At 40.8% G+C, this 22,782-nt stretch overlaps 1 protein-coding gene and 1 long non-coding RNA gene across 6 annotated transcripts in view; one reads left to right on the top strand and one right to left on the bottom strand.

Moving 5' to 3' along the window:
• Nucleotides 1-6,958, bottom strand: part of LOC140506745 (uncharacterized) — a 33,821-nt gene extending 26,863 nt beyond the window's left edge. Inside the window, exons 1-3 of one of the 2 annotated variants that reach the window (XR_011968063.1) lie at nucleotides 5,504-6,958; nucleotides 4,807-4,921; nucleotides 4,476-4,606 (exon numbers count right to left, since the gene is read on the bottom strand). This is a non-coding gene — a long non-coding RNA (uncharacterized lncRNA). The remainder of the gene's footprint in view (nucleotides 1-4,475; nucleotides 4,607-4,806; nucleotides 4,922-5,503) is intronic. The other variant, XR_011968064.1, reaches the window with a different exon arrangement.
• Nucleotides 6,959-6,982: 24 nt separating this feature from the next.
• The window catches only part of TXLNG (taxilin gamma), a 47,954-nt gene continuing 32,154 nt past the window's right edge, over nucleotides 6,983-22,782 (top strand). Inside the window, exon 1 of one of the 4 annotated variants that reach the window (XM_072614269.1) lies at nucleotides 6,983-7,282. In XM_072614269.1, the coding sequence (XP_072470370.1) occupies nucleotides 7,184-7,282 (99 nt within the window). In that variant the 5' untranslated portion in view covers nucleotides 6,983-7,183. Of the gene's footprint in view, nucleotides 7,283-7,998; nucleotides 9,014-22,782 lie in introns of those variants that run through there. The other 3 variants (XM_072614270.1, XM_072614271.1, XM_072614272.1) reach the window with 3 other exon arrangements.

The raw sequence follows: 22,782 nt of genomic DNA, 5'->3' as shown, positions 1-22,782 counted from the left end.
GCTCTTCCCCCACAGCCCATAAAATACCTGTAAAAATGAATCTCAACAAATTCTAGAGCAGCAGAAGCCACAGAATGACAGAGTGAAAGAGATTTCCAGCCAAAGGTAACTTGGAAGGCTGACAGGAAAGGTCTACTACACGGGACACTGAGCAGAGTGGAGCCCACCCCTGGCTGCACAGCACCAGGAGGAACAGAACTGGAACAGGCCTCTGGGGCAGAATCCCCAGCAGGGAGGGTCTCAGATCCCTCAACCCACAAGTGCCAAAGAAAGCTTCAAAGGTCAGTAAGAGGGCTTTCCCAACTGTGCAAGAGGTGGGGCAGGGTCCCCCCCAGCCCTGGCCCTAGCTGGCAGCAGCAGCAGATTAGCAGCGCTGCATGGCAGTGGCCGAGTTGGGCAGTAGCTTCCACTGTGGGAGCAGCTCAGCTTAAAGCCCCTAGGGGAATTGAGCAGCTGATCTGAATCTCAGCCCTGAGCACGGTCCTGGGGTGAGGAGGAGCACTAGGACCCTCCTCTTGACAAAGGATTCAGAAGTCAAGAAACTGGCTGGGAAAATGTCCAAAAAAGGGAAAAATAATAAGTCCATAGAAGGTTACTTTCTTAGTGAACAGGTATTTCCTTCCATCCTTTAGGATAAGGAAGAAAAATGCATACTGTCAGAGGAAGTCAAGGCTTCTGCATACAGTGCCTCCAAAATGAATATAAAATGAGCTTAGGCCATAGAAGAGCTTGAAAAGCAAGTCAGCAGCTTGCTAAAGAAGAACCAAAAAAATGCTGAGGAAAATAACACATTTAACAATGGGCTAACTCACAATAGGAAAAAGAGGTCCAAAAAGCCAATGAGGAGAAGAAGGCTTTAAAAAGCAGAATCAGCCAAACGATAAAGGAGGTTCAAAAGCTCACTGAAGAAAATAGTTCTTTCAAAATGAGAGTGGAACTGAGGGAAGCTAATGACTATATAATAAACCAAGAAATTACAAAACAAAACCAAAAGAATGAAAAAATGGAAGACAATGTGAAATATCTCATTGGAAAAATAACCGACCTGGAAAATAGATCCAGGAGAGACAATTTAAAAATTATGGGACTACCTGAAAGCCATGATCAAAAAAAGAGCCTGACATTATCTTTCATGAAATTATCAAGGAAAACTGCCCTGATATTCTGGAACCAGAGGGCAAAATAAATATTGAAAGAACCCACTAATCACCTCCTGAAAGAGACCCGAAAAGAGAAACTCCTAAGAATATTGTGGTCAAATTTCAGAGTCCCCAGGTCAAGGAGAAAATATTGCAAGCAGCTAGAAAGAAACAATTTGAGTATTGTGGAAATACAATCAGGATAACACAGGATCTGGCAGCTTCTACATTAAGGGATGAAAGGGCTTGGAACAGGATATTCCAGAAGTCAAAGGAACTACAATTAAAACCAAGAATCACCTACCCAGCTAAACTGAGTATAGTACTTCAAGGGAAAAAAAGGTCATTCAATGATATAGAGGACTTTCAAGCATTCTTGCTGAAAAGACCAGAACTGAAGAGAAAATTTGACTTTCAAACACAAGAATCAAGAGAAGCATGAAAAGGTAAACAGGAAAGAGCAATCACACAGGACTTTCTAAAGCTGAACTGTTTACATTCCTGCATGGAAAGATAATATTTTTAACTCCTGAGACTTCTCAGTATTTGGATAGGTGGAGGGATTATACACCCACACACATATATAGACAGAGAACACACGTTGAGTTGAATTAGAAGAGATGATATCTATAAAAAAATAAAATTAAGGGGTGAGAAAGGTATATATTGGGAGGAGAAATGGAGAAATGGAATGGGGCAAATTATCATTCATAAAAGAGATAAAAATCATTTTCAATGGAGGAGAAAAGGGAGGAGGTAAGAGGAGAAAAGTGAAGCTTACTCTCTTCACATGTGGCTTAAGGAGAGAATAACATGCTTACTAAATTTGGTATGAAAATCTATCCTACACTACAGGAAAGTAGAGGAGAAGGGGGCAAATGGAATGAGGAGGATGATAGAAAGGAGGGCAAATGGGGAAAGGAGTAATTAGAAGTAAACACTTTTGGGAAGGGACAAGGTCAAATGAGAGAATAGAATAAAGAGGAGACAGGGTAGGATGGAGGGAAATATAGTTAGTCTTAGACAACATGACTATTATCAAATCTTTTGCAAAACAACACATATATTGCCTGTATTGAATTGCTCACCTTCTTAGTGGGGATGGGTTGACCCTCCCCTGGCAGGGGAGGAAAAGAAATATGGCAGACTTTAAGAGATTAGAGAAGGTTTGGCATGGATTCTATGGGAAGAGAAATGGGAAATCAATTAATAATTAACTGGGCCAACTCCAATTCTGGTGAGCTGTACATGAATAGGAATAGAGGAGGTAGGTGGTAAGAGTAATTCACAGCACAAAATGCCTGACAAAAGGATAAAGGTTGAGGGATCTAAGAGTATAAGACAACATGGAATGTAATGGACTAACTAAAGGGTTGGAAAGGGAGGAAAGTAAAGTTAAAGCAAGGCCAATGGTATGAGGAAAAAGCTGAAGGGTAAAGAGACTGGAAGTCTTCATGGGGGCCAAGAATAAATTAATGAGGACTGAGGCTTAGGGAAAGATAGAATGATAAGAAGTTATGTCAGAGTTTTTGATTAAGGAAGTGGATGATTTGTGGTGAGGTCCAAGATGTGACTATTCTAATATGTCTCAGTGAGGTGAAGGAGTTGGTGAGATAGTTAAATTGATAGAATAGAGAATTTGCAGAGCATAGCACTAGGAGAGAAGGACACAAATAAAAGGAAGCCAGTACCTACCCTCAAAGAGCCTATATTTTAATGGGAAAAGATAACATGTACAAAGGAATCCAAAGAACAGTGGCACCATGTGGAGATGGCTTTGAAGTTGCACAGAGGTTCCTATCAGAGACTAGCATCCAAGGGCAGAGTTTAGAATTGGGGATTAGGGTGGAAAAGGGAATTGATGTCTGAAATGGAGGCAGCATGGTATAGACTGAGGAAATGGGAGATTAGGGAATTTGAGAGAGAATCAGTATGACTATTAGGGATATGAATGGGATGGGATAGTATCAAAGGAGTCCTTTAGAATAAAGGCAGAAGTTGGACAGAGGGGAAGATGGTGGGCCACCTGCTGAATTTCTTAAAAAAAGAAAAGTGACTGGTATAAGTACATAACAGCTGCCAAGATCGGGATTGAATAGAAAATTTTGTTTGAACTTCAAGTGAAAGGAGGTTGCTTGCTTAGTAATGGTGGTAAAGGGAGACACCAAGAAGTAGCAGTGGGGAGGATGAATCATTCTTTCTCTCCTAGGACTTGTCTGTGTGTGTTGGAGGGGGTGGGGTTGGGTAAAGGTTCAGTCCCTGCTGGGGAGGAAGGTCAAGGATACATTGTAATTAGATAGGATCAAGGTTTGTGTTAGGGATAGTAGATGGAAGGAATATGATAGAAGATCAGAATGAAGGGAGGTTGTTTCCTGTGGAAAGGATTTTCTAAGACATGGTGGGAAGGGTTGGAGTGGTCTGTGGAGAGGGGAGTAGGGTTGAAGATAGAGAGAGAAGAGGAGTTGTTTGCCTACAGTGTACCTACATAGCCAGTGGTTGAATAGTACAGAATCTAGGAAGAGAAACTGATGATGGGTAATGGTTAGCCACAGGGGTAACTGGGTTGAGTGAGAGAGGAATAATAATTTTCACAACTGCCCTAGCCCTTTCACCCAACAATACCCCTTAACTATGACTGAAACAATATCCAACCTGATGTACCCGAGTTTTGACCCCAGCTTCCTTTGTTTCTTGGATTTCACCTTTTTTTTCCTATATAGTTTAACTTGTCTTTGCTTCCACACTGAATTTTTTTGACTTAAGACTTTGGTATTTGTCCACATATTTTGTCAGTTTTGGTGCCCTGGCTAGCTTCTCTCTTCCACAAACCTGTGAGATAGCACCTTAGCCCTTCTTTAAAAGGACTACTGAAACCTGATTTTCCCTTTCTTATCTGAATCCTTCAAGGGTTTGCATTAATGACTGTTGGCCAACAGAGCAGGTGCCAACCAGGCAGAACTCTACTTTCTATATTTTCTTGGGCTCAGTGCCTGTTATAATGGTCAGTCTCAGAGGGTTGCGACTGCAGCTATGATTTTGGAGCCCTGAATAACTTCTTTAAAAATGTCTTTAAGTTAACCCCACAGCAGGGCAATGACAGCTAGGCTGGTAACCCACCTGAAGCATATAAGAACTCATAAAAGCAAAAATTTGGCCAAATATAGGCAAAATGCCATAGTACAAGGCTAGTTTAGTCAGGTACCTGAGGAAAACACATCTCTGAAAATGTGGGTGAGATCTCACTTTTTCTTCCCAGAAGCTAAGTCTGTAAAGTACTTTGGCTATCTCATCATCATGGTCCTGCTCTTTGATCATTTCTACCCCACTTGAGCTTACCTAGATCATATGGATGAACCTCCACCTTATCTAGCTGGGGCCCAGGCCTCCCGAGCACTTCTTGGATGCTTCCTCATCATGCCCTATTGCATGGTTGGTAAGAATACTTGTGTTGGCTGTTCTTCCAGGCCCTGATAGAAATTCCACAGAGAAAGGCAAAGGAAGGAATTAATGGTTAGAATTCACCACATTTTAAAGTTCTCAGAATTTACTGTGTCTATCTTCTTGCAAGGCAGACTCCAGTGGTACCCCTACTCCACCTCTTGTTATGGTAATCAAATAAATACTAAGGTCTGAAAAGGATGTCAATCAATTGACCATTGCCACTTACCATTTCTATGACTTTGGGGATCAAAACAAGCTCACTTTACCACATTTGCATGAAAATGTAAGCTTCTGGCTTTTTTCTCCCTTCTATTTGTATCCCCAGCATTTTTCACAGTATCCTGGAATATAATAAGCCCTTTTTTAAAAACTTCATTCATTGGAGCTATAAAGGTAAGATCTCAGTGAGAGTCTAAGGGTAATGGTTGGGGAAACAGTGACAAACAAAAATAACAAAAAACAAACAAACATGGAATTCTTTGTTAAGTCAAAGGAAGTAATTCATGAAATACACCAGTAACCTATGGCACTTTCTTAAGAAAGTTATTTCTGATGGAATTTAAGTAGTAATGATAAGTAAAGGAAAGGGGTTGGTCCTGTGATTTCATTGGTATAAACTCCTATTATTATTAGTATTAATAATACAGAACGCTTTAAAGTTTGCAAATTACTATAAATACTATCTCATTTTATCTTCATAACCACCCTGGGAGTCAAGTGCCATTTTACAGATTAGAAACTGAGGCTGAGGGAGGCTAAATGATTTCTCTAGGATCAGTAGCTAGTATCTGTGGCTGAATTTGAACTCAGGCCCGGCCCTTTAATCACTGCATATTCGGATAACTGCACCTACTAGTGCAGGTCAGCCCCCTTCTCTGCAACTAGACTTGGCATATGGAGTACAGGGAGGTTAGGTAACTTACCCAGTCACGAAGCTACAAAGCCAGAGGTGGGACATTATCAAATGAAGCACTTATTAAGCACTTAATAGATGGAATCACTTCATAAAGTGTTTTGGATACAAGTAGAGAAACAAGACTGTCCCTGCTTTCAAGGAGCGAATACTCTAATGTAGAAGCCAAAGCACATGTTTTGGCTGCGTGTCAAATGGAAGGGTTCTATGGTATTAGAGGGCATCACCAAAGCTAATGGTAATGCTTCCTTTTGAGTGTCATTTCTGCTGAGGAAATCATATAATTTCTGATGCTGCAAGATTTGACAGTGCCAAGGGCTTTAGGGGCAATAACTCTTTCTTTTCTCTGTCTTCAGTAGCTTTGCCTGGGAGTTCTCAGGATAATAGCTAAAGGCGCTGGGCTGGAAGCGCTGCTGTTTTCAAGGACTTTAGGTCCTCCAATGGGATCTGGAGACAGATGGTGATCAAGATGGTGGTGGTTGCAGTTTGACTTCTCTGGCATAAGCTGCCACCTACATCTGCCTCAGGGTGCCTTGCTGCTGCAGCTAGGCTAGCTTGCCCGCTGTGACGGTTGAGCTGGGGGTGAGTGGTGGTGGTTCAGTCACTCCCAGGGCTCCTGCGCCCTGGCCAGGTCTTTCTGGTTTTGAGTCCAGCCCTCTCAATCCAAAACGCTGCCCCTCCACAGAGAACAAAGTGTAATTAAATAATGCGAACAGGTTGTGTTATAAGTTTTCTCAAGCATGGCCATCAGCATTATCTCACCTGTACTTCAGAACCACTCCGTGAGGTCGGCAGATTATGCAAGCCACCAGGGTGGAACTGCGGGCGCGGCCAGGAGGTAAAACAACCTTCAACCAAGAGAACCCGCTGACCTTTAAACACCTGGGGGGAGGCAGGATCACTAACAAAGGCCAGCCCAAGGGAATGGGGAAGGGATAATCGAAATCCTGGCATCTCAGCACCCCGCCAACCCAGGACAATACTATGTGACCAGTTAAGAAAGGGTATGCAAAGCACTTTGTAAACAGGTTTTTTTTTCCAAAATCAGGTCTTGAGCAACTTCTTTTCAATTTTTTTTTTCCAGAGTTAAAGGCAAAATCCTTTAGCGAAGAAAAAGTATGGGGTCTCCTTTCCTGGGTGCAAGAAAGCAGTGACTGCAGCCACCTGGTCCCCTCTCTAAACACGGTTAGGCTCCTCAAATCTCCCCAACCGGGAAGAGCACAACTTCCTCCCCAAGAATTGGGACTACATCAGGTGCAGCTTGCAACCACTAGAGTTCCCAGCATGCCGCGCAACAGCCCAGCAGTGAGCCCTCGAGGCTGGACTGCCCTCCTCTTCACTGGGGGCGGCCGCCGCACTGCATGCCGGGATTTGTGGTCTCCCCAACTCTAGAGCGTAGCCATTGAGCGCAAACTCCCGCGGCCTCGGTCTGCCCTTTGATTCTTCCGGTTCCAAACAGGGGTTCCACCGGGCCGATTCACGGCTTTTCCTTTCCTCCCTCCCCCCAGCCCTAACCCACCCGTCCCAACTCCTCTCCGATCCCGCCCCCGGGAAGGAACCTCCTCCGGTCACGTGGTAAGCCAAGAAGCCTCGCGATTGGGTGCCGGGGAGGCGGGGGCAGGGCAAACGGCGCTGCGTGGTGCCCGCGGCCCCCCTCTCCGACCGCTTGTTTGGCTGCTGCCGTCACCTCATGGCGACGCGAGTAGAAGGGGTAGCGCGGGGAAGAGGCGGCGGCGAAGAAGCTACCGAGCCGGGACGGGGCGGCCGGAGGCGCAGCCCGCGGCAGAAGGTGAGCCCCGGGGTAGCCCTTGTCCCCGCCGCGCGGGAGGGCATTCGGCTGCCTTGCCTGGGCCTCTTCGTCTTTCCCCGGTCCCTTGTAGCCTCGAGGACCTGCCAGTCTGGTTCCCTTCTTGGGGGTGGGGGAGAGGGAGGGAGGGAGGGAAGAACGGGAGGACTGTAGTTGAGGGGAAGCCCCCGGAAAGAGGAGGGGGCCGCTGCCTATGGGGAGGACGACGACGACGTCGTCGACCACGAGCGGTTGATGTTTTCGGGGCGCGCGTCAGGGAGAGAGGAGCGCGCAGAAAGGGGACGCGCGCAGGAGGGGGACGAGAATGGGGTGCGCGAGCCGGGCTCGAGGTGGGGGGTGTCGAGAAGTCTACGGCGCGGGCAGGTGAGACACGTGGTGCCGTCCATCCTTCCCCCCGCCCCCCATCCGCTCCTTGGGCTGCGGGCACCCTCCGGACCGAGCCGGCTAACGGTCTGTGGACTCCGCTCCGCCCCGTCCCCCTTGCCAGTTCGAAGTGCGCTTTTGCGGGGTGTGCCCCGCGATGCGGCTCGCCCGAGGCTATGGCGCAGTACGATTAGCGCGAGGGGAGTCGTCGGGGCTGCGCGTTCTCGCCCCCTTGGGCTGGGGAGGCCGCGGCCGCGCGCGGAGGGGAGTGGGGCTGCTGACGGGCCGGTCTAGCGGGGGGCGGTGACTGAGGCCGGCGCCGAGCCCCCTCCACGTGCTGGGGCCGTCCCGGCTGCTCCTTTCAGTTCTCCGACGGGCTGTCAGGGTGCGGGTGGAGGCCGCGCTCGTCTGAGTTCTTGGTAATTCCCACCCTCTCAAAGAAGAAACTTGAGGACCTTTCGCCCTTGTGAAGAGAGGGACTGAATTCAGCTCAGTCGCCCGCCCCCCAAAAAAATAAAAACCCAACTAACCAACCAACCTGTTTGACGATTTACTTGAAGGCAGTCTACAAGTTCCCTCCCAAGTGACTTCTCATACTACGGAACTAAAGGCAGACCACCTTCATGCTGGCTAAGGAATAGGTAACACATTCCTTTCCGAGGTGAGAAAGGAAACTGCGAAGAAAGCCTAGAAATGCGGAACGGATCTATTTCTCTTCACTGAGGGAGCAAAATGTTTTCGGTTTAATTGTTTCAAGGCTGTATTGATTGTCTGGGGTCGCACTGATTTCTCAGAGCTGTTCGGTTTGTTTTAATTATGCATTTAAATAACGCTCATCAATCTTATATAAAATGACTGTAGAATTTTTTTAAATGCAATTTATAGACCTCTGAATTGAAAAAAAAAAGATTTCAACTGCTAGTCAAAGTTTTAAGACAAATGAGATTAGGGGGTTTTCGTCTTAAGTCTTCTAGTAAGTAATTTATTTCTCAGATGCTTTTTTTCTTTATCTTTCAAAAGGTTTTCTTAAATGAACTGTGAAAAGAACCAAAAGTCCTAAGGACTGTATGTTCTCTGATGATAGAACAGTTTCCTCACTTTTTCATGGACATACTGTGGGGGAGGAGTTTCGAGGTTGGGGAAAGATGAAACTCATAGCCAACTTGATTATGTGGGGAGGAGGGAGGAGCAAACGGGATACCGGAACCCAGAGAACAATTTTATATTTTGTCATTCCAATCTGGACCCTCATTCACGTATACACAATGAGCATTTGAGCTATCCTGAGCATAAGTTGGAGGCTGCCTGATGAGATGATCTGACTTCAAATACCACTTCTGACCTGGGCAGGTATTTAATTGATAATGGGGGAATGAAGAATTGGGAGTTGGGGGTCGGGAAGTCTTAGTCTGGCAAGTGGCACCCGTAGTGCCTACTCTGATCTCGCTTTTTAAGAAGGAATCTTAGCCTCAGAGATTACCCCATTTTAAAATGGGGGGCATCCTCACTATTTGCCTATCTTCCAAGGGTTGTTCTAAAGTTCAAGTGAGCTGTGTAAAGGCTTTGCAAAACTTAAAGCACTGTATGAATGTCAACTGTTATTAATAGGAACAATGGTTAAGCAACTGATTATTATTGCACTGGACAGTGAACTGGAAAAACGAGACAGTTAACGCTTAGAACTTCACCATTTGCCTTTCAATTTCTTTGCCTAATTTTTCTCTCTCCCCTTATTTATTCCTTTCCTCATTCCACCATGACAACGAAATTAAATTTTTTGTTAAGCACTTTGAATTTTTGTTCTTTCTTTAGGGCAAAGTGCCCTTATTCATTTACCTACTTATTTATTTTTCGTTTTCAGCAGTCACTTCTATAAGATTTTGAGTTCTAAATTTTTTCCAACTCCCTTCCCAAGATGGCATGCAATCTGATATAGGCTATACACATACAAATCATATTAAACATTTCTACATTAGTCATATTGTGAAAGAAGAATCAGAACCAAAGGCAAACACCGCAAGAAGAAAAAAGGAGAAAGTGTATTTTGATCTGCATTCAGACTCCATAGTTCTTTCTCTGGAGCTGGATAGCATTTTCCTTCATGAGTCTTTTGGAGTAGTCTTAGATCATTGCATTGCTGAGAAGAGCTAAGTTTATCAAAGTTAGTCATAGCATGGTGTTGCTGGGTATAATCTGGTTCTGCTCACTTTTCTCAGCATCAGTTTATGTAACGCCAGGTTTTTCTGAAATCTGTGTGCTCCTCGTTTCTTATAAACAGCAGTGTTCCATTACATTCGTATACCATGACTTGTTAAACCATTCCCCAATTTCCAATTCTTGGCCACCACAAAAAGAGTTGCTATAAATATATTTGTGCACGTGGGTACTTTTCTCCTTTTGGAATACAAACCTAGAAGTGGTATTGCAGGGTCAAAGGGTATGCACAGTTTTATAGCTCTTTGGATAGAATAGCAATTATTTTGAAATAAGGGTAAACTTTTTTTTGTTTTAATTTATTCAGGTGAGTGTTTTTTGTTTCCTCATATAACTAAGCTACTTCCTTGTGGACCTCATTTTGTGTATGTTCCTGTTATGTAGGTCTGTAGTCTCCAAAAGGGATGGAGGAACAAACTGACAATCTTAGTACCCTAATTTTCTAAATGGAGAAATACGGACAACTGTTGATGATTGTAAAAAAAAAAAAAAAAAAAAGAGCATTCAAAAAACGTTTAAAGAAATGTGCCTTTGTGTAGATATGATGTAGAGAGATGGATAGCCAGAGCTGTTAGTTTTCTCTTTTTTTAGTCCTGTGATTACATGAGTGTAATACAGGTATATATATATTTAGTACCTTTTCTCCAACTTGGTCTTAGTTGCACTGGAACATTGAAAGTTTAAGCTGCTTGTTCAAGGTCTTCTTAACTTGGAGGCTAACTCTCAGAGAATACACAATAGATGAATCTCCCCTTTCAGATTTCTTTGGTTGCTTTAGTATTCCATAAATACGTGCAAAATAGCTATCTCAGAGATAAATGGCCATGTTATCTTTTAGAAAGGAAAAAGCTGTTTGCTTCCAAGGGTCTTGTTTTTCAAGAAATTGGCCAGAAGGGGAGGATCTAGAGCTTTCCAGGATATCAAGTTCATTCTTAATGGTGAGTATTAGAATGCGTCTTGGTCCTTTGGAATTGACTTGACTTTATGAGGCCGACTTCATTTTATCATCTATTAATAGCACTTTAAAAGAAATTTAGTGGTTTAATAATTCATTGAATACACTTAGGAACTCTTTGGAGGATTTTTGCTTTTTGGAATATGGGCATGACTGTTAACTACAGTTTGAGAGGTTTAGTGTCTAGACAACATTAGGTTTTTGGACAATTGTTGGTGAAAATGTTAGGTTGTACAGTATATTTTCTTGACTAGTGATGTTTACTGTCAAAATTGATTTTTTTTTTAACAGGTTATGTGCAGATAACATTTTTAAAAGACCAGGAAGCTGGAGACAGAAAATTTAGGAGAGATACTACAGCTGTTTAAATGTTTGTATGAAGGTATTTTTAAAAAATTAAATATAGAAGAAGGAGTTAGACTCCTGTAGCCCCAGAGGGCAGAGCTAGGAGGAGTGGTTCACTAACCATATCTATTCTTTGCCAGGTATGAGGTGTCCTATTGTTTTTGTTTTCTTAAGGGCTTCTGTCTTCGGTTATATTTTACCAGGGGAATACAAAATGCAAATAATAATAACATTTAATATAATTTGAGGAGGGAACTAACATTTAATAGGTAGGAGGATTGAAAATGACCACTTAAGTGGTAGCTAAACTGAGCCTTGAAAGAAAGATGAGGAAAGAAGTATGTTTTAGGCATGTGCAAAGACATGAGTTGAAATACCAAGTTTAACAAATGGCAAGTATGTTAGTTTACAGGATATATAAAATATAGTATATGCAGAGGAATAATGTGAGTTAAGTCTGAAAAGGTAGACTTTAAATACCAAGGTTAGGAGTTTGAACTTTACTTTAGAGACACTATAGATTGTTGAGCCCCAGAGAGTGACATGATCATGCTTACTTTAGGAAGATAATTTTGGTAGCTCTGTTGATAATGTGTTGAAGAGAGGGGAGATAAGCAAGGAGATTAATTAGAAGTCTTATGGAATAGTGCAGGTAGGGTGATGAAGGCCTGAAATAGGTTCATATCAGTGTTAGTGGACAAAAAAAGAAAAGATGTGAGAGGTATTGTGTAAATAGAATAAAGTAATTGGAGTGGGGAAAATTTCAGGAAGGAGGAGCTAAGGATGATAGTTAAGTGATAGTTTTAACATAAAAGGGAAATGTGCAAGGAACGATAAATTTGTGAGGGAAGATAATTTTTTAAAGTATGATGAACTGGAGATTCTTACAGGACCTGCAAGTGATGATACCCAGCAAACAGTGTTGTGATACATAGAATCTAACAAGAGAGTCTAGGTGTCTAGTATTATTATTAAAGTATATGAATGGTTAATACGTTTTACTGATAAACATCCATTGGGAGGAGCGGAAGAGATGGTCAGAGTCAAGGATTAATAAAGGTCAAGAAAGGACTTAAGGATAGAAAAAAATTCTATCAGACTCAGCAACTAAGAGAGTAACCTTTCAGAAAGAATTTCATTCAAGTGGTGATGTGAGGGAAAAAAAGTACTGGAGAAGTAAGTGGGAGTTCTTGTTGAAAGTAGAGGCTGAAGGTATTGATTTATTTTGGACTGCCTTGTTAAGGGGGAAGAATGAAAGGATAGTAACCTGAGATCAAGTGAAAATATTTTAAAGATGAGGAAATGTGGGCATTTTTGTATGGAGTATTGAAGGACCCAGTATGCAAAGAGAAGACTAAAGGAGAAAGACTTAGGTGACAAATGCTATCAGGAAAGAGTCAGAATGGCTTCAGTATCTAAGACTTGACTTTGGCAAGGAGATGGGCCACCGCTTGTGGCTAAATGGAGGAGGATGATGTAGAGGAGTTTTGACATCTAAAATAGAGATGAGGAAACTCATGAGAAGGATATCTTTATCAGTACAAGTGGAAGCAAGGTTTTCCACATGAGAAAGGTTTGAGAAGAAAAGGTTTGGAACAGCCATTAAAGAGAGTTTGAGTCAGTCATGGAAGAATAAAAAAAACTGTAGCAAGTGAATAGGAGCAGAGAAGGTAGACAGTGGAGGAATGAACCAGGGTTGGGGTTTGGTAAAGAAAGACCGTTGCTGGGGCAGTTTCAGGAGACAAGGGATTTGATGGTAGAGTACAGTATATAATTGAACTAGCTAATTTAAGGGTTTAAAGAGATTTTAGAGGTCAGGGATGGGTAGAGTAGAAGTGGAGGCATCAGTAAAGACTAAGAATAGGTTTGATTGTGAGGCAGAGATATGAAATAAACTGATCAAGGAAATTTCAGAATTCTTAATCATGGATATAGGTTTTGAGCAATCTTGTGATCAAGGTATGGCTGAGATGAATGAAGTTAGAGCTCATAGAAGTTGATGAAGCTTAAGGGTAGGATTCAAGTTTTAGAAGAAGACTGAAGCAAATATTGAATACTGTGAGAAAGAACAGTGAATGATCTAGTGGCCTGTAGATGACTTCAAGGATCTGGATGGAATGATATAGACATATTAAGAAAGGTTGAGTGACAGCGGCAGGGTGGGGTCTGAAAATGGCAGTGAGGAGTAAAGGGTATGTATTTTCTTTCCCTTTTTTCAGTACATGTTGGGTGAAGAAGTGCATGTGAAAAGGTCTGTTGAGTATTAGCCTGGCATGCAGTGTTTTGGTAGGAGGAACATGGAGCCAGGATTCAATGAGTGAAAGAAGTATAAGAGGAAGGAGAATCTGAAAGGGTTCTGGGGTACAGATTAGAGATTCAGGAGAGGAATGGGCTGAGGTAAATGGAGATGAGATGGGGAAGGAGAGTGATGGGAAGTTCAAGAAGGGGATTTTTGTAAAGGCAGCAAGGAACTCTGAATCACCAGGACTAAGAGAGGAGATGATTGGAATTTGATAAAAGCATAGGGTCTTACTCAAGCATCTTATAATGAGTGAGGGGTGCTATCAGTTCTCTTTCAAATACTAGGGAATATGAAGAGATATTTTTGCTCAATATTATGAAAATGTGCCTAACAGCTGTTTTTTAAAAAAAAATGCCTCTTGAGAAGGAGTGAGTTTGCCATCAGAGGCTGGACCAATTATTTGGGATATTGTAGGGGAATTGCTGTTCAAATGGAGTTTTTACTAGTGATTTCTGAGGTTTGTAGAAATTGACATTATATTCTAATTTTTTCTGCAATACGTATGTATTTTCTGATCATCTATTTTGGCACAGATGGTTATGATACTTACTTGGGGTGGAGGTTGGGAAGAAGCTAGTCTAAAATGATCTGGCCATCTTTTATTGGTCTTCATTTTACAAATACATTTTGTTGCCATCCTCCTCTCCCCATCCCCCCTTATCATCAGTCTCAAAGTGGTGGAAGTGTTGGGAAAAATTGATGTCAGGAATATTGTGTTTATAGGCATGAGATTTGGATTTTATTGGTCATTCTGCCTCTTGTTTTTCTGTGTGACAGTGGGGAAATTCCTTAATCTCTCAGTACCATAGTTTCCTTACCTGTAAAAATGAGAGAGTTGGGCTAGCTTAGGAATTTTTAACTTTTTTGTTACTGGGTCCCTGTGGCAGTCTAATTGACTTCTCTTACTTTTAAATAATGGAAGGAAATGCTAAATTTCAGTGAGATGTTAGTGGAAATGAGAATGTAATTTTTTTTCTCCAGGTAAGCTTACGGACCTCCTGAAGATCCTTGGACATTTTTAGGAATCCATCTACCCCAGGTTAAAAACCCTTGGACTTACATGATCACTTAGGTTTCTTTAAAGCTCAAACATTGATTTTATTTTATTTTATTTTATTTTTTTGATGAGGGGTGGGAGCAGTAGAAATGAGGCAGAGGGGAACTTTTCAATTCCTTTTTTCTCTCTTATTTTCCTCTCTGTATCTTATTGTGATAGAATAATGAGAGAAATGAGATTCTGTTTGCTACAGAAGTGTAATTTAGCTCCATTCCCAAACTTAGAACTGTTAGCTTACTTCTAGGCTCCCCCAGGAGACCTTTATTATTTTCTGACCTCTCTCCTCAGAGCATCAATCCTTATTACATTGTATTAATACTTGCATTTACTTACACTTTGTGCAATTGTGGGGGCAAAAAGGGAGGTAGCTCTTTGAGCTCAGAGAGGATTTGTTTTGGGGGTTTTTTTGCCTTTGTATCTTAAAATCCTATTCAATTTAATAAACATTTATTGAACACCTTACATGTGTCAGGCGTTGTGCTAAGTGGTAGGGATACAAAGGAGGAAAAGACACTCCCTGACCTCAAGGAGCTTATAGTCTAATGGGGAAAGCAACATGCAAGCAAATACTGCATATACAAAGCAAGCTTTATACAAGGTAAATAGGAAATAATTAACAGAGGGAAGGTACTTGGAATTAAGAGGGTTTAGGGAAAGCTTCCTGTAGAAGTTGGAATTTTAGTTGGGACTTGAAGGCAAGGGAGGTCACTGTTTGGAGTTGAGGAGAGAGAAGCATTCTAGGCTTGGAGGACAGTCAGAGAAAAAGCCCGGAGGCAAGAGATGGAATGTCTTGTTCTTGAAGCAGCTTGGAAGCCAGTGTCACTGAATTGAGAAGGGAGGAAATGTGTTTGGGGAGTGAGGTGTGAAAGGCCTGGAAAGGTAAGGGGTAGGATTATGAAGGGCTCTGAATGCCAAACAGAGCATTTTGTATTTGTTTCTGGAGGCAAAAGGAAGCCACAGGAGTTTATTTTTATTTTTTAGGATAATTTCTTTTTAACATTCACTTTTATAAGATTTTGAGTTCAAGATTTTTTCTTACTCCACAAGATGGCAAGCAATCTGATATAGCCTATACATATTTCCACACTGATCATGTTGTGAAAGAAGTATCTGAACAAAAGAGGAAACCCACAATAAGGAAAAAGCAAAAGAACCCCAGAAAATACTATGTTTCCATCTTCATTCAACTCCATAGTTCTTTTTCTGGATGTGAATAGCATTTCCATCATGCGTCTTTTGGAATTGTCTTAGATCGTTGTATTGCTGAGAAGAGCTAAATCTATCAAAGTTGATCATGGAATAATGTTGCTGTTACTGTGTACAATGTTTCCCTGGTTCTTCTTACTTCACAGAGTATCAGTTCATGTTAAGTCTTCCCAAGTTTTTCTGAAATCTGCCTGCTCATTATTTCTTATAGAACTATAATATTACATTCATATACCACAACTTGTTCAGCCATTCCCCAATTGATGGGCACCCCCTCAATTTCCAAATCTTTGTCACCACAGAAAGAGCTGATATAAATATTTTTGTACATAATGGGTCCTTTTCCGTTTTTATAATCTCTTTAGGATACAGACCTAGTAGTGGAATTGCTAGATCAAACAGTTTTATAGCCCTTAGGGCATAGTTCCAAATTGTTCTCCAGAATGGTTGCATTGGTTCATAACTCCACCTAGAATGTATTTTCACTGGAGTTTATTGAATAGGTGGGGTGACGTTTGGACTTGCATTTTAGGAAAATCACTTTAGTGACTGAATGGAGAATGGACTGGAATGGGGAGAGACTTGAGGCAGGCAGATCCACTAGCAGGTGGATACTTTAAAATAGCAAGTTCTCAAGTTCATTGGTACACAGAAACAAGTGATAGAATTTATACAGTACTTTTCAGAAATGTTTATTGGACAGAGTGATGGGAAATACTTGAGTAATCTATAATTTCATTTCTGTGGGTACTTCCATCAGTCCAGCTTGTGACCCCTCTATCGACCTGGTTTATAATTTAAGTTATATAAAGAAGGAATCCTTAAATTTAAGGTCATGGCTTTACTGGAGAAGTTCCATTTAGGAATTGATTAGCAGGAAAGTTGCAGTCCTCTGCAGGGTCTTGGCATAGAGCAATTCTGTGACCTAATAGTGGCTTTCTTTGATTTAGTTGAGTGAGTTTCAAATTTTCTCCCCCTCCCTTCTTCCTTTTATTTAATCTTAAATCAATTGGGCAATAAATGCCTAAGAAATAGGAATTCACATGAAATTGTGCATGTGATGTATTTTTGAATTGTAGATAGTAACATGGCCTGTTAATGGGTTTTTTTGGGGGGGAGGAGTGGGCTTTTTTTCCCTGAAGAATTTTTCATTTGTACGTTGATCAAGGTAAGTTAACTTTCAGGGAAACATCTTTTCACATGTTTTAAAACTCATTTTCATAAAACTTAATGGAAATTATAACTAAATTTTCCTACTTGATGGAGAAGTCTCTCAAGGTTTAACAAATGTTGATATATTTTTATTCTGCTAAAGCAGTTTTGTTATACTACTCATTGTACTATCACTGATTAGTAAAATTGCAACGTTAGTATCTATTATTAGTATCTAGGTACTGCTGTGCATTTGAAATTTTGAGCTTTTTAAAGTACCCCCAAAATGTCTCTTCTCAGACTTCCTTATCTTTTATTACTCTGGGCACTCTTCACCAGATAAAACAAAAATTATGTTCCTTTTATTTTTTCATCCTAAAGGGGTTTAGATACAACCTTTTTACTTTTCTTGGTTGGTCTCACATATTTTGTAGTTAACACTGTATGTATGAAGGTGCTTTTGTTAAGAGGACTTTCTGATTATAAGCTAGGATTTCATGGGTTTTTCTGTCTCCAAACAGTTTAATTTTGTAGGGTAACTTTGAGGGGACAAAAGACTATTAATTTTACTTCAATAGTGCTCTTGCCCTTGCCAAAAAAAAAAAAACCCAAAAATCCAAAACACTTATGAAAATTTTATTAAACTTTTATTGTGGCCATATTTATTTTAAAGTAATTTGGGAGTTTAAAAATATGGATTCACACCTGTAATGAATGGAAGGTACACTAGGTATTGCATTTTGGAAGACTAGAGATTGCAGGCAACTCACCCATGGTTTGGGGCCCTATTTTATATTCTCTTTCTCTTTGAGGTGTGAGGGAAGGCTAGAGAGTTGAAAGGAAGGTGCAAATTAGCATTTCTTTTCTTTTTTTTCTTTCTCCCTCCCTTCCTTCCCTCCTTCTATCTTCCTGTTTTACAATTTTAGGAAAGGAACAGTACAATTGTGTGGGAGCAGTATAGAAGCTCTCCTGATATCTTTTGAAGTTTTCTGTTTTTTGAATCCCTACTTCCACTGAACTTTGTCTTGTAACCAGAAAATATAAGGAAGAATCAAATCACTTAAGGAGATGATCACATTGGCTCTTACCATTACACACAACTGTTCCACTTCTTAATTACCATTTCTCCATCTGATCATACCCTCCTAATCATTCAGTCTCTGCCTTTGCCTCAGTCCTTTGAAACTTTTTGCCCTTAAGAAGGCCTCTGAATCCTCTGTTCCTCAGTACTTTTTTCAGGCCACTTTGCTTCCTTTCAAATCATTACCCTATAGTTAGCCATTTCAACTCCATGTTATCCTTTACTCTCAGATACCTCAAGCTCTTGTCTTGCTACTATACTACTCTTCTCTTGCCAAGCTGCAGCCCTGGATTACTCTCATCATCTGCCTTCTACACTTCCTTTCACATGTTGCTCAACAGAGAGAGCTGGAGGAACCTCAGTCTTGCTGATTGAATTCATTCTAAGTTCATGCTACCCAACTTCAACTAAGTTCTCATTGCACGAAAGCAACCTTCTAAACCTCTTTCCTCAGGCTTCCCATTCCTTTCGCAGCTGAGAACTTCCTTCTTTATTTTACTGAAAACAAATGAGCCATTCAGTCACTCCTTACCTGGGTTATTGCAATCTCTTTAGTCTTTCTCCATTCTCCCAGACCATCCAGTACACTAATATCATAGTTATTTTCATTAAGTACAGCGGTAGTCGTGTGAAGCCTTTACTCCATTTAGTGACTCTCTATTGCCTGTAGAATGAAAGAGAAACTCTTAGCTTTTGAAGCCCTTTCCAACCTCATACCAAATTACTGAACATTCCTCTGCACTCTGCCAGATTGTCTCTTCCTGACACTGGACACTCATTTCATCGCCCAGCTCCCAGCTCTAGCACTGACTGTTCCATATGTCAAAAATGTACTTGCTCTTCATTTCCACCTCATAAAATAAATCAATCAATAAACATTTAAGTACTGGGGATACAAAAAGAGGCAAAAAAATAATCCCCTCCCTCAGGGAGCTTACTGTCTAATGGGGACACAACATGTAAGAACAAGCTATATACAGGATAAATAGGGAATTAAAGGGGATTAAGGAAAGCTTCCTGTAGAAGTTGAGATTTTAATTGGGACGTAAAATAAGGCAGGGAGGTCAGTAATATTCTGAGCAGAGGAGGGGAGAATGTTTCAGGTGTGCAGGACAACCAGAGAAAAATACTGGAACCAAGAAATACAGTGCTTTGTTAATGGAACAGCCAGGAAGCTGGTGTCGTTGGGATGCATTCTGACTCACTGGAGCATCCCTCCACCCAGACAGACCTGATGGATCATCCCCGGGAGGGGAAAAGGGGCTGCAAAGCCTTTTATATGACATTTTTACTAAAATGAAACCTCCAAAAAGAGAAAGAAAAAAAGGAAACAATAGCATAAATGGAAAAAAAGTAAGGTGTGAGAATATTGGAAAGGTAGGAGGGGACTAGGTTATGTTTTGGCTTTGGATGCCAGAGCATTTTGTATTTGTCACTGGAGTTTGAGTTAGGTGGAGTGACAAGATCACACTTGAATTTTTAAGAAAATTTTAGTGACTGAATGGAGAATGGATTGGGCTGAGGAGAGACTTGAGGCAGACAGACCCTGCTTTTGAGGGATAGTGCTGTATTCTGCATGAAGCCTTTCTTAGTCTGTTACTACCCTTTCTTCCTTAATTACTTTATTTCTGTTTACAAGCATATGTGCTGGACATTAAGCAAGGTGCTGTGGATACACACAAAATGAAGCAATATTGGCTTCCAAAGAGGATATATTTTATTGTATGGAAATAAAATGCATACCAATTAATTTGCCATTTGAGGACTGGAGATTAGTACTAGGATGAAGGTGTTCCCAATTTTTTTCAATCTTGAATGCCTTATTTAGTATGAAAAGAATTAAATTCTATTGTTTACCATACATTTACACGTAGGAAACAGCAGATTAATCTTTCTTCCAGGCTATGCCAAAAATCTGTTAATTTTATTGATTAGAAATCAGTTAGGAACTTCTGGAATATTTCAGCTCGATAAGTATACTTACCAAATAATATCAAAACTCCTGTGCCAAGTTTCTCATGTCCCGTGGTGGTGTGTGTAAAATATGCCAGATTAGGAACCCTTGCTCTAGTTGATGACACCTCAGCTTAGCTTTGAAGGAAACAGGAAATAAAGTGAGGTGGAAGTGCATTCAAGGCATAGAGTTAGGAGATGAAAAGTAATGTGTGAGGAGCAGCAAGAAGGCTGGTTTTCCTGGAACAAAATGAAAATGGAGAAGAATAAAGTTGGAAAGGTAGGTTGGAACCAGGTAATGAAGGTCTCTAGATGCCAAATAAGGAATTTGTGCTTTATCCTAGAGGAAAGAGAGCCACTTGAGCTTTTGAGGAGGGATGTAAGGCTCTGGACATTAGTAGTGGCCCTGAGAATAATTGAGAGAAGGAGACATGAGTTATAGTCAGATAGAATCATCAAAACTTGGCCACTGATTGGATTTGAGAGATGAAAGAGGGAGGAATTGAAGACAACTCAGTGGCATCAAACAGAATATAGCATCACTGCAGCCTTCTTAAGCTTCCTACAGCCACAACTTTGACAATTATCTTTGTACACATCTGGGATGCCTCATTTTCTTCACTCCTTGTCATTATCATACTTCCTCAAAATCATTGCATTCTCTTAGATAATGCCTGCTATTAAAAAAAAAAAAGCCTGCTCACAGCTCATTTCCTCCTGGATGCCTTCATGTATTTTTCTTCGCTCCCTTGCCCAGGGTTGGGGAACCTGTGACCTTGAGGTCCTCAAGTGTGGCCTTTGGCTGAAATCATGCTCTGGTATTTGTTTTGTGATCTTTGGTTTCAGTCAAAGGGCTGTACTTGAGGACCTAGAGGGCCACATGTGGTCTTGAGGCTGAAGGTTCCCCTAGCCTACTTAGCCCTTCTTTGTCTTAATACCTTTCAACATTCACTTACTGTAATTTCATCTGTGTAGATAGGAAGCTCCTTCTGAAGAACTTCCTCTGTTTATGTAACTCAGTCTTCTGGGAGGTGACTGGGACACATAGGTTATGCATAATGTGCCTGAGCCTAGTATAAGTCCAGGGAGTCCTAAAACAAGTCATTCTGATGCTGAGGCTATTTCTGTATTCACTAAACAGTACTGGCTTGTATATGCCATTTTATTAATGAATGTTTCTACATTACCTTGTATATTTTTGTCTGGTGTTTCCTTGAGACTTTTTAGTAAGAGGTACATTTTCTGTTTTGTTTTTGCAACAAGGCATCACCCCGAGTATTGGATTTATATAATACATCTTTCATCTCTTTCTAGTTTTAGTCTCTTTAAGAATTCATGTGCATAATTTTGTATTTATATGGTTAATATGTATATTGCAGAAATTATTTTTTCCCCAGTCATAATCTATATAAAGATCAAGTTAAAATTTTATCTATGATTTTCAGGATTGCTTTAAGAAGTATTGAATGGGCTGGGTGTGATGGTGCATGTCAGTAGTTAGTGTCACTGAGGACAAGGTTCAGGTTGGTGGATCACTTGAGCTCCATTCAGAGTTCTGAGTTGCAGTAGAGCTAAAGCTATCAGGTGTCTGCAGTCTGGGACCAAGGAGGGGGAGGGCCACGAAGCCTGTCTTAGGAACAGAATTAGCCAAAGCTTCCTTGCCAGTCCTCAGTCATGTTGCCTGTTTCCCTTCCAGCTTGGCAGGATATATAGGGAAACAAAATCTTCCAAAAAAAAAGAATAGGAAATGTTACAAAACCAGTTCCCTATCCCTTATGCATTATATTCAGTTATGACCTCCTTTCTTCCCACTGCTAATCTACTCTTCACTCTGCATCAGGTCAAAAGAAGACACATATGTGAGGAGTTTGAAGGGATAGAACTGAAGTCTGGGATTTATTCCTATCTTTCAGCTCCTCCAGGCTGAGACAAGAGGAAAACTTATGTTCTTAAGTTTTTTACTTGTTCTTTTATTAATATCTTCCTCAACTGTTGCTTTACATGCATCACTGCTCTGCTTAGAAACTTTCAAAGTTGCACAGTTGTTTGTATCATAAAGAATAATAAACTCCTTATACTGACTTTCAAGTTACTTCATGATCCAACCTCCACTTTTTCTTTTTTAAAAATTCATTCATTCATTTATATTTTCTGACCTCTACTTTCTTTCTTTTTGCCACAAATCCTCTACTCTGAAGTGATATGCTCATTGTTTCTGGGATATACAAGCATGCTTTTACTCCTCCCTACCTTTCTTAATGCCTTACTCTCATTGTAATGTTCATTTCCCTAGTCCCTTCAGTACTGATTCCGTCTTTCATTAATATATAAATAAGTTATTCTTATTAATACATTTTAAGGCTTCCTTTGATAGCATGATTAGTCTCCATTATACTGATGACATTGAAGTTTAGAAAAGTTCAGTGATCTGTTCATGGTCACACAGCTAGTTGAAATTCTTTTAAGCCTTCCCTCTGTGATCGTTCCCATTAATGAATTCATTTATTGTGTATTTACTATAATATTTGTGCATTTTTTTGGTTCTTAGCACATGCTATTGTTTTTTCTGTACCTGCTCTAGTTTGCCTACTGGCAAGCCCCTGGGAGGGCAAGAAATATGTCTTATTCTTTAATTATTAAGATTTCAGCACATTGTCCAATATAAAATAGCTTAGCAGTTCCTAGCATTAATACCCTTGGTTATGATTATTGCTGCCACATGGCAGAGTGGAGAGTTGCCTCCTTCATAGAGTCCATTCCTGTTTAGCTTTGGGTTGTCTTATCTGCAAGGAAAAAGATGGGTTATCACCCTGCAATATTGAGATTGGGCAGTAGAATGAGAGAAAGAATATGC

The sequence above is a fragment of the Notamacropus eugenii genome, chromosome 5 (genome assembly GCF_028372415.1).
Source record: "Notamacropus eugenii isolate mMacEug1 chromosome 5, mMacEug1.pri_v2, whole genome shotgun sequence".
Classification (NCBI taxonomy): domain Eukaryota; kingdom Metazoa; phylum Chordata; class Mammalia; order Diprotodontia; family Macropodidae; genus Notamacropus; species Notamacropus eugenii.
The sequence above is the reverse complement of the archived record's forward strand: the minus strand, read 5'-3'. Positions and strand labels throughout refer to the sequence as shown.